We start from the raw sequence: 13,126 nt of genomic DNA on the forward strand, positions 1-13,126 counted from the left end.
GGCACGGCCAGCACAGATGCTGCCACCGCAGTTCTTCAGCTCCCAGGGGGCCCAGGGGATGGGGACGGGGACAGGGACGGGGCACAGCAGCAGTGCTGCAGCACCAGGAAAGGCCCGTGTCAGGGACATGATGGCATAGGACACTTCCGGGCATGGGGTCCCTGGGTGGCACTGCCCATGTGGGGTCACCATTGCCATCACAGCATCCCGCTGCCATGGGGCAGTGGATCTCCTTGGGCTGCCTCAAGTTCCTGCAGCCCCTTTTTGGCTGGAGCAGGACTTCACGGAGAGGACAAGCTGAGCATCACGGCACCGTGGTGTCCCCCATGTGTCCCCAAAGGTCAGTGGCCCCGGGCATGTCCTCCTGGGCTGATGTAGGGCCACCACAGGTCACCAACTCCAGGCGATGCCATGCACCCTGTAGGCAAAAGCCCATGTCCCCCTCCACCCTGGGCATGCCCCCATTGTCGCCAGCAGCATGGCATGGGGGATGGCAGCAGGTGGAGGTGCAGGGTCACCAGCTTCTGTCACGCTCACTTGCAGGGGATAGACACCCAGTGCTGTCCCCAGAGCCTGGCTGTAGCAGTGGCCCTGGGCTCCAGCACTGGAGAAGCCACTTTTGTGGGGGCAGGCATGAGCCAGCTTTTTCTTGGGAAAGGGGCCAAACTGGGAGGAAAAGAAGAGGCCTGAGCCCAGCTCCCCCTGCAAGCATGGGAGACCCCAGCCCTAAGGTGGGGTTGGGGGGAAGGGGCAACGGTGAGGAGCAGAGAGGGGCTGGCCCTCAGCCAGGCACCATGGAGGGCCATGGTGTGGAGGGGGAGTGGGAGAGACCCACAGCTGTGGGGGGATGGTCAGAGGTGGATGCCCCTCTCCAAAAAGCCATGGAGAGACACGCATCCCCATGCCGACAGATCCACAAGGCACAGCAGCAGCCCCATGGAGAGCCATGCAGAAACAGGGGACCATGGGGACACACCATCCTGGGGGACCACAGGTGCCACCCCCAGGACAGGGGGACAGAGAGGCTGACGCCACCCTCCCCCCAGCCCAGCAGCCTCACTAAACCAGCGGGGCACCCCTGCTCGATCTCAACAGTGAGCTGAGCCCCGACACGCTCATAGCACACGGGGCAGCCCTGCCAAGGCTGAGCCTTTAAATATGACCCGGCCACTCAGCGGGGAACCTCACTGCAGCCGGCATCCTTCTGCCTTTGCCTGGAATCCCCAGCGCAGGCAGCGCTCCCCTGCCCTCCCCGCGAGCCCTGCATCCCTGGAGAGGGATCCGTGTCCCACAGGGGCCAGATCTGTCCCTGTCCCCATCTCCCCCACAAACATGAACGCCAGGACCAAGCTTCTAAAAAACCAAGTACAAACTTTATTTTGTTTCTTTACAAAGGCACGAGCCTCTTTTTTTTTTTTCCACTTTCTTAACAAAATAGAATAGCTTCTCAATCAACACAGACCTGAAAATCGTAAAAAAAATACAAAAAAAAAAAAAATAGGAAAAGGAACCAAGAAACAGCTGCAGCTGGGGGGGAACCTACCAAATACCACCAAGGCTCTACACACAACTGGCCTAAAACCCTACAGCCGGGTGGGGGGGTGGCAAGGGCGAGGGGGGGGGAACACACAAAAATGGAGATACCCACCACCCCCCCCGCCCGCCATGACAGACCCAAGCGACACAATCACGAAATAGAAAAGCTCTTCGGAGCTGACAGACCCCGCAAACCGGATTAAGTGCTTAAAGGAGGGATGGGAGAAGGGTGGGGGGGACAGGGATGGGGACAGAGACTTGGGGCGGGGAGTAAAATCAGCCCCCAAACTGCCATCCCCATGCCGAGAAGGTGGGTGTTGGGAACGCCGGGGGGGTGTCACATGCCGGCCCTCCTGCCTGTGCTCCGATGGCATCATCTCAGGAATTTTTAATCTCCAAAGGGTTTTTCACTGCCCGGTGCAGGAGCTGTGGTGGGGCTGGTTGTACCCCGAAGCCAGGGGACCCTGTCCCACCTTTGCTGCCGTGTCACTTGGCATCTCCCCCTGCTTAAAAATGAACACTTAATTAAAAGAAAAAAAGAAAAACCACAAAAGAGGAGGAAAAAACAAATTAAGATCCCAACCGAAGGCCCTGTCCCAAGGGAACACCATCAGGAACACCGGGGCTGCTGCTAGCTTGGCAGGATTCCCTGCGAGACGGTGGGGGGAGGGGGGACAGTGATAAAATGGGGTGGGGGGGCTGCAAACCCCTGTCCCTAAAATCCCACCCCACCCCTTGCCATCCCACTGCACCCCGTGCCCCCCCTCCCTTCCCGCTGTGGCCGCCCTCAAGCGCCCACCACCCCCCAGGCTGAAGGGTGACCTTTGCCTGCTTCTAGCGCTCTGCTTTACAGTATTGGAAAAAGGTCATAAAAGAGACCCAAATCATGTTGTATTTTTTAAAAATTTCAGCATATTCTCTGACGTTTCCCGCCCCCCGCCCCATCTCCCCTCCCCAGCTGCCGGCCAGGGGGTGTCAGGGCAGTTCCCCGTCCCCCGAGGGCTCTTCTTTGCTCTGGTCCATGGAGTCACTGTCGTTGCCCTCGGTGTCAGAGGCGGTGTCGGAGGCAGAGGGCTCAGGGCAGGCGCGTGCCGGTGTCACAATGACGGCGCGTCTCTGCTCCTCTTCCTGCAGCTGCTTCTCCTGCGTTCCCTCGATGTGTTGGATCGCCTGCCGATGACAACCACCGGCCGTCAGGACACCGTGTCCCAGCTTCTGATGCACCCCGGGGGGGGCTGGGATTCCCCCAAAGCCCCCCCGCCACTGGCCTCCCCAATTACCCCCCTTACCTGAACGATGGTGTCCAGGTTTTGCCGGGATGTGGAGACTGTGTTGATGACTGAGGATGGGCCCATGGTGACCACGGTGATGTGATGGGAGGGAGGCGGCGCTGGAACAATCACGGTGGGGTGGTGGGTGGGTGCTGGGGGAGCATGTGATGGCAGGAGCTGGGGAGAGAAGCAAAAACCCCCAACCCGGTCAGCAGGGACCTGGGCACAGCAGCGATGGGGAGTGCATCATGCTTGTTTGTGGAATCCAAACTCCTTCCAGAGCCTGAAAAAGCTGAAGCAGCAGCTCAGCTGCACCAGTTCACCCATCCCGGATGGACGCGACAGGATGCCAGCTAAAAGCTGCCGTTAGCTTTGGCAGAGCAGAACGTGAAGGATTCCCTGTATCCCAAAGGGGGAAAAATCTGGGCTTATAAACCAGGTGAGACAAGCGCCAGCCCTCCCCATCACCCCGACCTGTGCAGCTGGGAACCCACCACACCCCTCAGAGATCCTCGCTAAAACAGTGGATGGGAAGATCCACCCTAGCAGGAGGCTAAGGAGAGTTCACCTAAAAATAGGCTGAACTTCCCCAGGAGGTGGCCAGCAGGAATCCTGCGGGATGCAGCTCTGCAGAAGCCAAAGGAGGGAAGAAGCTGGTTTCTCCCCCTCCCTTAGAAGCTGCTCAGACTGGCACGTCCCCAGGCTGAGCTCGAGGGCAGCAGTGAGCAAGGACCGGGTAGCAGCACTGCACTGCCTCCTCACCGCACCAGGCTGGCGTAAGGCTCCCCCCACTGTTGGCAAATCCAACTGTGCCAGGGAAAAAGGCTGAAGGCTCCTGCCCCGCTGTCCTGCCACGCCTGCCCTGCAGCGCCGCCTGCCAGCTCGCCCGCTCCCCTTTCCCAGCCTGGCAGGTGGCAGGGAGCGATGTGGGGGTCCCCAAAACTCATCAGGGGTCACCCAGCGAGAGGTGAACCCCAGAGATGGGGCTGGCCTCCGTGCCACTGCAAGCCACCCATGCCAGCACAGAGAGCATGACCTGCATCAGCTGCCGGCCATGGTGCCATCATGACTTGCTGGCATCACCCACGGATGGGATAGGTGCCCATTTATCACCCATGAGGGTGAGGAAACATGCCCGGTGTGAGGTGGAGCAGGACCCACAGCTCACCGGAGCGGGAGCTGCTCTCCACCCATGCCTGGTGGGGAGGACCTAGGAGGGAGGGACACAGCACTGGGGTGGGATGAGTTGTGGGTGGCTGCATCCAGCACCTCCCAGCACAGCCTTGGAAAGCCATGGGCTCGCTCACGCCAAGCTGAATCCCTGACGCCAGAAAGCGACCTTCCCCATAAAAAACCCTCTGCACTGGGGAACAGAGCCACCTGCAAGCTGCCTCAGCATGGTCCAAGCCATGGATCCCCCCCCCGCCCCTAAAACAGGGGTGCCTGCAAGCGCAGCCCACCCGAGCACTGTGGGAGGCTCTTCCAGTTCCCCGAGAACAAGCGCTTTGCTGGGACGTTGCTGTCCGACCCAGCCAGCTCACGAGAAAGCACATCACTGAACCATCCCGTCCCTCTGTATTTCACCAGCTGAGCACCTGGCTGCACCGCTCAGGGGGTGGGAGGCTACCAGGGGGTCCCCACAGGTGGGCTACGGCCAGGGTGGGCTGGGATGGCATCTGCACACTCACCTGGGTTCGGATCTGCTGCTCACGCTCTAGCTTCTCCTGGTGCAGCAACCTCACCTGTTCCTGTTGCTGCTGGAGCTGCACTTGCTGAGCGATCACCTTCAGCTTCTCGGGGTACATGTGGGCCTCCAGGGAGCGAACCTGCCAGCCGAGAGCACCCCAGCATCAGTGGGGAGCCCAGCCCGCTCCCGGCACGGCACCCTCCCCACCCCCAGCCACGGGCTGCCCCCCTCTGTGGGGTGGACGCAGCAGAAGCAGGGAGCCCACGGCCAAGCATGGAGCAGAGGTGGCCAGGGCAGCAGCCGCGCTGGCAGCACCGGTGTCCCTGGGGGGCTCCGGGCCGGGCGCGGCACAGCCCGCTAGAGGGCGAGCCCACTCCGCGCACGGCCGGCCGGGCCCGGCCCTGCGCGCCCTCACCTGCTCCTCCAGCATCATGCGGACCGAGCGCTCCTTGTCCAGCTGCTGCCGGAGCTCAATCATCTCCCGCCGCAGATCCTCAGCCTTCTCGTCCTCCCAGATGTCTGGCGAGCCGATCCCCTCATCTTTGTCCTCTGCCCGTCGCCGCTTCGGGGAGGAGCCGCTGAACTCCTGCACGGGGACAAAGTGTCAGGGGGGTGGGGACCAGCCCCGATGCTCTCCCCACCATCCAGATCACACTGGGGTGATGCCATCCCCTCAGCTGCCCCCCAGCACAGCTCCCCGCAGGGGTTCTCCCTGAGGATGGGGGCAACGCCTGGGGACAGATGGGCTCCTGCACCCTGCACGTGCCCATCCTCCTGGTCCTCACCACCCCACAGCCTCGTGCAAACCTGCTTCTCACACTGACACCCAGGACAGCTCAACCGGGCCACCTCAGAGGGGGAGCTGCCACGGGGCTGTACCCTGATACCCCAAATGGAAAAATGGGACCCCAGCCCTTCTCCCCCTGCCAGGTAAGGGATGCTGGGTTGAACAGGGCTCCTCCATCCTGCCAGGAGGGTGCGAACCACCTCAATTCCCTGGCTTATTAGGGCAGAAGGTCTCACCCTGACCCCAAGGAACAGGCGATGACATCCCCTCCCCAGCCAGCTGGGACTGTCCTGTCCCATCCCATCCCATCCCATCCCTGGGGTGTGCAGGCAGGTGCTACCTGGATGAACCGCTTGAGCTGGGTGTTCTGCTGCAGTAGCCGAGTCTTCTCCTGCTCCAAGGAGAAGATGTACTCGGCCGTCTGCTGGAGGATGGCCGCCTGCAGGAGAGCCAGGAGGGGCACGCTGAGGCAGGAGAGACTCCGGTGTCCCCACAAGAAGCACCCCCTCCTGCTGAGCTCCCTCCCTGCCCAGGAGGGAGCAGCAGCACCACCACTCCTTACTCAGCCCCGACATCTCCATCCAGGGTCTGCTTCACCCCCAGGTCTTCCCTGGGTTTTCCACCATGGTGAACCTCCAGTTCACCCATCTCAGGAACCCGACCAGCTGCCAAGCACCAGCTCCTCTGCAGCAGGACCATCTCCTCACCCAGGCACATGCCACCCTGCTCCTGGGGTGCTGGGTGCTGTCACACACACACCCAGACCACTCCAGGACACCAGGTCTGCATCACACGCTCGCTCCCACCAAAGAAACCTCCCCAGGAGAGACCCCCATCACTGATTTAACATATGCAAATACCCCAAATTACTCTTACAACCCTGTTCTGCCCAACACGCAATGCCAAAAACTTCCACGTGCAGGACTGGCATCTGCATCCCACATTGCCGCAGCCCCAGTGATGTCCCACTCACCTTGCTGAGCTTCTCCCCATCCGTGTGTGGGATGAGGGTTTTCAGAGACTGGAAGCCAGCATTGATGCTCTGCATCCGCCTTCTCTCGTTGCTGTTGGCGATTTCCCTGCGTATCCGCCGCTCCTGGTCCCGCTGGGTCTCCGGAGTCAACGGGATGTTAGCCAAGCTACAAGAGAGGTTTGGGGTTAGGGACAAGGGGACTGTACCCCTGCTGCCAGCTCGCCCCCGCCATGTCCCCCCCTCTCTCCACAATGACAATGCCAAGATGCCAAAGGGATGGGAAACACGGATGGATGCCGATGGCTGCGGCACTGGTGCGCATGAAAGCGGGTGGGTGGGTTTCTCCAGCCCCGTACTCAAAGCTCTGGAGGGTGCATCGCCCCACTGCAGCCCCCCAGGTCCACCAGGCTCAGACACAGGCTGCCCAATGCCAGCGCTGGCAGCCAGCCTGGGCGAGGGGAGGGCAGGGCACGGTGGGGACCCCCAGGCGGGCGAGGGAGGCTGCGGGCCGGCCGGCTGTGTCCCCACGGGGCTGGCCAGCGTGTGTGGCCCCGGGAAGGCGGCTCCTTCCCTCCCGCCCCGCTGATGGCTTCCAGATGACAGCTCCCAGCAGAGAAGCCCCCGTCCCCACCCCAAGCCGCAGCTCCTGCCTGCTTCCTGCCACTGCCTCCTCGCCCCCACGCCCTCGCCCCACAGATGGCCCGGGAAATGCCTCCCAGCGCCGGCAATGCCGCTGGCAGCAAGTGGGGATGGTGGCGACGAGGGCTCTGGCCAGCCAAGGCCATCACCGATGGGCCCAGGGCACCAGCCCCCCAAGCAAAGCCCACCACCGTGGGCATCCAGCTCCTTCACCTACACCTCGCTTCTTCCCCAAAACACCCCAGGGAGCAGGGCGACTGGGTCCCAGCAAGGATTTTGGACGGCAGGGACGCCGAGCCTGTCAGGCAGTGGCTGGCACTGGCAATTAACACGCTGAGCACAGGGCAATGGTTGGCCACTACACCAAACCAACGCGACTGGCAGCCCCTGCCACGCCATTTCGCCTCCCCACTGCTGCCGGCAGCAGCGCCTGCCAGGGTGCCAGCAAGCACCCAGCACCCACCACCCGCCCGCCAGGCTGCCAGCACCAGGGGTGCTGCAGGGCACTGAAGACTAAACACAAGGGTTGGGGCAAGATAAGACAGGCTTCGGCCTCCCACTCGGGTGCCCATCGGCTCCGGGACAGGGAGACAGGACTGTCCCACCCAATGCCTTGCCAACACCGGGCTGGAAATCAAAGCCCGGCAAGCCCTCCCGCCTTCCCGGCGAGGCCACAGCAGAACTGTGGAGGTTTGGGAGCCCAGAGCAAAGCCAAGCCCTGCTCACAGCACCACTGTGTGCCCACACAGTGCCCGCAGGCTCCCAAGCCACCCATCGCCTGTTGTGACCAGGGAACACGCTGCCACTGCCCCGAGATACATGGGGACAGGGAAGGGGACCCCAGCTCAGCCCAGGGGGACAGGAATTTGTTTGTCCCCAACCACTGAGGCAGCATCCTGGTGCAGGCTGGCACCAGGTGCCAACTGCCCGCTGAACTGGTTGGTTCGCTCCCATGCAGCTCCCAGTGGGCGTCCTGGGGGGTGTGGAACTGGTATGGGTGCCTGGGGGTCTGCCCCACTCACAGGCAGCAGCCGTCAGCCACATGAACCAAGAGCTGCCTGCGGACCATGGCACAGGGCTCCCACTTGCCTCCCTGCTCCTGCCAAAAACCAGCCCCAAGCTCATCCCCAAAACATGCCAAACCCCAGCTGGTCTCGGGACATCATCCCTCTGCACAGGCAGTCTGTCCCCTGTCTCCCTGCAGCGATGCCTGGTAAGGTCGGGGAGGCGGCCAAAGCGCTGCTCTGGGATGTCGGACTGCCAGCTGCGGCCGTGCAAGGGGAATGGGATGGAGAGGCCCAGGACTGGGCAGCACGGAAGCGGTTTCTTAAATACCGGGGAAGGAGGAAGAGCCTGCTTCCTCACCGGCAGACCCCCCGCAACCTGCCCCAGCTGCTCTTCCTGGGAAGAGACCTGAGAAGTGACAGCAAAACATGGAAAGGAGGGAAAAAACCCACGGGTTCAGAAGCCTGCCAGGCACCCAGCACCACCAGGGATGGGGCAAGACAGAGGCAGGGGGAGCAGGTGGCACCCACCACAGCCCTAGCACCGGCGAGCAGGCCCCAGGGTGTCCCCAGCCTGGTGCCAGTGCCGTGGGGTTTGGGTTGGGCAAGTAGAATTTGGTGCTTCCCACCTCAGTAGCACAGCAGCCCCCAGTAAAGCCCAGCAGGGACATCGCACTCGCCCAGACCTCGAGGGAAACAAACCCACGGGGGTGTCTGAGCCGGCCACTGCCGCAGCACTGCCCTGGCCTGGCACAGAGACCTGGAGCTTGGCAGGCCCGTGGCAGATGCCCCACTCCGCCTGCTCACATCTGCAACTCGTGCTGCGGTGTGCACTGGTGCGCCAGGGAGGCACAGCCATGCAGGCAGGGACTCGCCAAGCTCCCCGAGGTCACAGGCAGGGTGTCCCCCAATTCAGAAGCAAGAGTATCCCCACGCCTGCAGGAAGGGCATCCCCAAGCTCACTAAGCTTGCAGGCAGCCTGCCCCTGAGGTTGCAAGCAGGGTGCACCTGAGCTGGCAGGCAGGGTGTCCCCAGGATCACAGGCAGGGCATCCCCGAGTGCCGGGAGCTCGCAGGCAGGGTGTCCCCAGGATCACAGGCAGGGCATCCCCAGGCTGCTGGAGCCTGAAGGCAGGGTGTCCCCAAGCTTGCACAAAGGGCATCCCCGAGCTCACTAAGCTTTTCAGGCAGGCTGTCCGAGGTTACAAGCAGGGTGCCCCCCGCCCCCCGCACCCCCAGCTTGCAGGCAGGGCATCCCCCTGCACCACCAGCCCCCCAGGCAGGGCGTCCCCAGCTCGGGGCAGTGCAAAGGCAGCGAGGCTCCCCCAGAGCTCTGCCCCATGCCGGACCAGGTGTGGGGCCACGCAGACCCCGGGCCCCGGGCAGGACGGCTGCATTTCCCACCCCACACAGCCGCCCCTCCACCCCGGCCACGGGACCACAGCCCCCTGCAGTCACCCAGGTGGGGGACCCCGGTGCAACCACCCCACAGCCCCGCACCCCTGCCCCACAGCCGCACCCCCGGGGCCTGAGGGGTGGGCACCCGCCGAGCATCCCCGGGACACAACCCCCCACCGCGGGTGGGCCCGTGGGGCAGGGCTGCCCCATGGGGGGAGCGTGTGGCAGCCGGGGCAAGGCTGCCCCACGGCAGGGCCGGGCCTGCCCCACACGTGCAGCGGGGCCTGGCTGCCCCACGGCCGGGCTGGGCCCCACGGGCCCGGACTGCCCCACAGGGCCCCACGCCGCCCCCCAGGCGCGGCAGGCCCGGCCGCTCAGGCCCGCCTCACGGCGGGGCAAGGCCCGCGGGGGCGGCGGGGGGGTCCCTGTACCCCCCCCGGGGCCCGGAGCGCCGCGGGCCGCCCCGCGTGGCCCCGAGGGGCCTGTGCCGCCCCCCACGCGTGGCGGGGCCCCGCCGGCCGCCGACTCCCCGCCAGGCCCCGCCGGCGCGGAGCAGCCCCGGGGCTCCGGCCCCGATGCGGGGCCGGGGAGGGGGGGGGGACGGGCAGCCGGGGGTGCGGGTCCCCGATCCCCCGGGGCTCCGCCGGCGCGTCCCGGGCTTTGTGCCGCCGCCTCCCCGCACTACATGTCCCGGCAGCCCCGGGCACGACCCGCCTCCTCCGGGAGGGCTGCAGAGTCACGGCCAGGCCCGGCAGTAAACACACCCCCCCCCGCGCACACCCCGCCGGACCCCCCCCACCCCCCCGCACACACCCCCGGCCCCCCACCCCCGCAGCCCCCCCCCAGCCCCGCGGCGGGGGCGGCCGGGCGGCGCCTCCCGCTCCCGGCCACGCGTGGCCGCCCGGCCCCATGTGCGCGGCCGGGACCACGTGCGGGCGGTGGGGCTGCGGCGGCCGCGCCGCGCTCCCCCCGGCAGCGCGCCCCCTCCCCTCCGCCGCCAAAAAAAAACCCTAAAAACGTGTGGTTTTTTTTTTTATTGCTGCTCCCCCCCCCCCTCCCGCCCCTCCGCCGCCGGGGGTCCCCCCGCCTCCCCCGCGCCCCCACCTGCAGAGCCCGCCGATGACCTCCTTCTCGGATTTCCTGAAGTGTTGCAGGGACGGCACCTTCTGGGCCGGCACCATGAAGTACTCCATGCCGGGGGGGCGGCGGGGGGCGCCCGGGCCCGGCTCCGGCTCCGGCTCCGGCGGCCTCTGCCTGCGGCTCAAGGCGGGAAACAGCTGGTGCGAGCGCGGCTCCCGCCCGCCGCCTGCCCCCGCCCGCCGCCCCCGCGGCGCCGCCCCCGCCCGCCACCGGCCCATGTAAACAAAGGACGGCGCGGGGCGGGGGCGGGGGAGCGGGCCCGGCACCACCTCCCGCGCCGGGCTCGGGGCTCCGGGGCTCGGCCCGGCCCGGCCCGGCCCGGCCACCCTCCCTGCCCTGCCCTGCCCTGCCCCGCCCTGCCCCGGCCCGGCCCGGCCCGACCCCGGCCCATCCCATCCTATGCTGCCCTCGCCCCCCCCCCCCCCCCCCCCCCGATCCTGTCCATCCCATCCCGATCTGACCTGTCCCTGTCCCACCTCATCCCATCCTGCCCTAATCCCATCCTATCCCATCCCATCCTAACCTGTCTCATCCCCATCCCGACCTGACCCCATCCCATCCTTCCCTAGCTCCTCTGATCCTATCCTATCCCATCCCATCCTGCCCTGTCCCTATCCCACTTCATCCCATCCTGCCCTAGTCCCATCCTATCCCATCCTGACCTGTCTTGTCCCCATCCTGACCTGACCCCATCCCATCCTGCCCTAGCCCCTCTGATCCCATCCCATCCTATCCCATCCTGACCTGTCTTGCCCCCATCCCATCTCACCCCGCCCTGCCCTAGTCCTGTCCAATCCCAGCCCATCCTATCCGATCCCATCCTGCCCTAGCCCCTCCAATCCTATCCATCCTATCCTATCCCATCCCATCCTGACCTGTCCCCATCCCACCTCACCCTATCTTGCTCTAGTCTCATCCAATCCTATCCTATCCCATCCTGACCTATCTTGTCCTCATCTCATCCTGACCTGACCCCATACCATCCTATCGTGCCCTAGCCCCTCCGATCCTACCCATCCCACCCTATCCTATCCCATCCTGATCTGTCCCCATCCCACCTCACCCCATCCTGCCCTAGCCCTCTCCTCTCCTGTCTCATCACATCCCACCCATCCTGACCTGTGTTGTCCCTATCCTGTCCCATTCTGACCTGTGCTATCCCTATCCCATCCCATCCTGTTCTGTCCCCATCCCACCTCATCCCATCCTTCCCTAGCTCTATCCAGTCACATCCACCCTATCCCATCCTATCCTGTTCTGTCCTGAGACCATCCCATCCTATCTGGCACTATCTCCATTCAATCCTATCCTGTCTGTCCCCAGCCTGTCCTGCCCTGCCCTAACCTACCCTATCCTGACCTGTGTGGTCCCTATATCATCCCATCCTGACCTGACCCCATCCTACCTCATCCCATCCTGCCCTAACCCCACCCAATCCTACCCATCCTATCCCATTCTGTCCTGAGACCATCCCATCCCATCCAGCTCTTTCTCTATCCCACCTTATCCTGTCCTGTACTGTCTTCATCCCATCCTCCCCTAGCACTATCCTATCCTAACCTACCCTGTCCTGACCTCTCTTGTTCCTATCCCATCCCTATCTCTTCCTGACCTGACTCCATCCCACCTCATCCCATCCTGCTTTAGCCCCATCCGATCCTATCCATCCTATCCCATCCCATCCCAACCAGTCTTGTTCCAATCCCATCCTACACCACCCCATCCAACCTCATCTGATCCTGTCCCATCCCACGCTGTCCTGTTCCCATCCTATCCTGCCTTATCCCTATCCTGTCCTATCTCATCCTGCCCTATCCCCGTCCCATACTATCCTATCCTTCCTTATAGCATCCCATCCTATCCTACACCATCCTGTCTTGACCTGTCTTGTCCCCATTGCATCCTATCCTGTTCCATCCCATCCTGTGCCACCTTATCCTGCCCCATTCCATCCTGTCCTCATCCTATCCTGTGCCATCCTGTCCAACCTCATCTGATCCTGTCCCATCCCATTGTATCCCACACTATCCCATCCTATCCTGCCATATTTCCATCACAGCCTATCCCATACCATCCTGTCCTACCCCATCCCATCTTGTCCTGCTGCATCCTATATTATTCCATCCCATCCTATCCTACCCCATCCTGGCCTGACCTTGTCCCATCCTGTTCCACCCCACCTGATCCTATGCCCATCCCGTCCCATCCCATCCTATTGTATCCCATCCCAACCTATCCCATCCCACCTCACTCCCTCCCATCCTGCGTCATCCCAGCCCATCCCATTCCATCCCACCCTACCCCATCCCACCTCAACCCATCCCATCCTGTCCCATCCCACCCGGTTCCCACAGGACCCGCCAGCCCCCATTCCCTCCGCCCCATGGCTCTGCCCCATAGTGTGCCAGCAGGGCTCGGGGACAGGGCCGGGGGCTGCTGGGGGGCAGGGGTGTCACAGGAGATTTTGGGGGCTGCCAGGCACCAGGGGGGTTCACAGCAGCCGCGGGGCTGCCAGGGGGCTCAGGGGTTTGGGAGTGACGTGGCTGGCAGGGGCTGTGGGGGCGCCCAGCACCAGCAAAGGCTGTGCAGGACCCCAGGGGAACCCGCAGACATCGCAGGGGCCAGGTGACCTCCCCGCACCTGCACCTAAAGCCCCTCCAGCACTGCCTGCGGGGGGCAAAGCACAGGGGGC

The 13,126-nt window shown here is 64.1% G+C and overlaps 1 protein-coding gene across 1 annotated transcript; it reads right to left on the reverse strand.

Moving 5' to 3' along the window:
* Positions 1 to 1,351: 1,351 nt before the first annotated feature.
* TFAP4 (transcription factor AP-4) lies at positions 1,352 to 10,716 on the reverse strand. Its single transcript, XM_055806533.1, has 7 exons — positions 10,399 to 10,716; positions 6,255 to 6,420; positions 5,622 to 5,720; positions 4,910 to 5,080; positions 4,496 to 4,633; positions 2,826 to 2,984; positions 1,352 to 2,706 (listed from the first exon to the last, which is right to left on the reverse strand). Exons 1-7 carry the CDS (start codon positions 10,650 to 10,652, stop codon positions 2,512 to 2,514), a joined length of 1,182 nt encoding a protein of 393 aa, XP_055662508.1. The 5' UTR covers positions 10,653 to 10,716; the 3' UTR covers positions 1,352 to 2,511.
* Between the last annotated feature and the right edge of the window lie 2,410 nt (positions 10,717 to 13,126).

Source organism: Falco peregrinus, chromosome 5 (assembly GCF_023634155.1).
Source record: "Falco peregrinus isolate bFalPer1 chromosome 5, bFalPer1.pri, whole genome shotgun sequence".
Lineage (NCBI taxonomy): Eukaryota > Metazoa > Chordata > Aves > Falconiformes > Falconidae > Falco > Falco peregrinus.

Bases quoted from the DNA above. Each gene is read 5' to 3' on its own strand.
- TFAP4 (XM_055806533.1), bottom strand. From the start codon at position 10,652: ATGGGCCGGTGGCGGGCGGGGGCGGCGCCGCGGGGGCGGCGGGCGGGG. The intron at 2,985-4,495 runs GTGAGTGTGCAG...TTCTCTCCCCAG, and splicing joins AGCAGCAGATCCGAACCCAG to CTCCTGCCATCACATGCTCC. The intron at 2,707-2,825 runs GTAAGGGGGGTA...TGTCATCGGCAG, and splicing joins ACCTGGACACCATCGTTCAG to GCGATCCAACACATCGAGGG.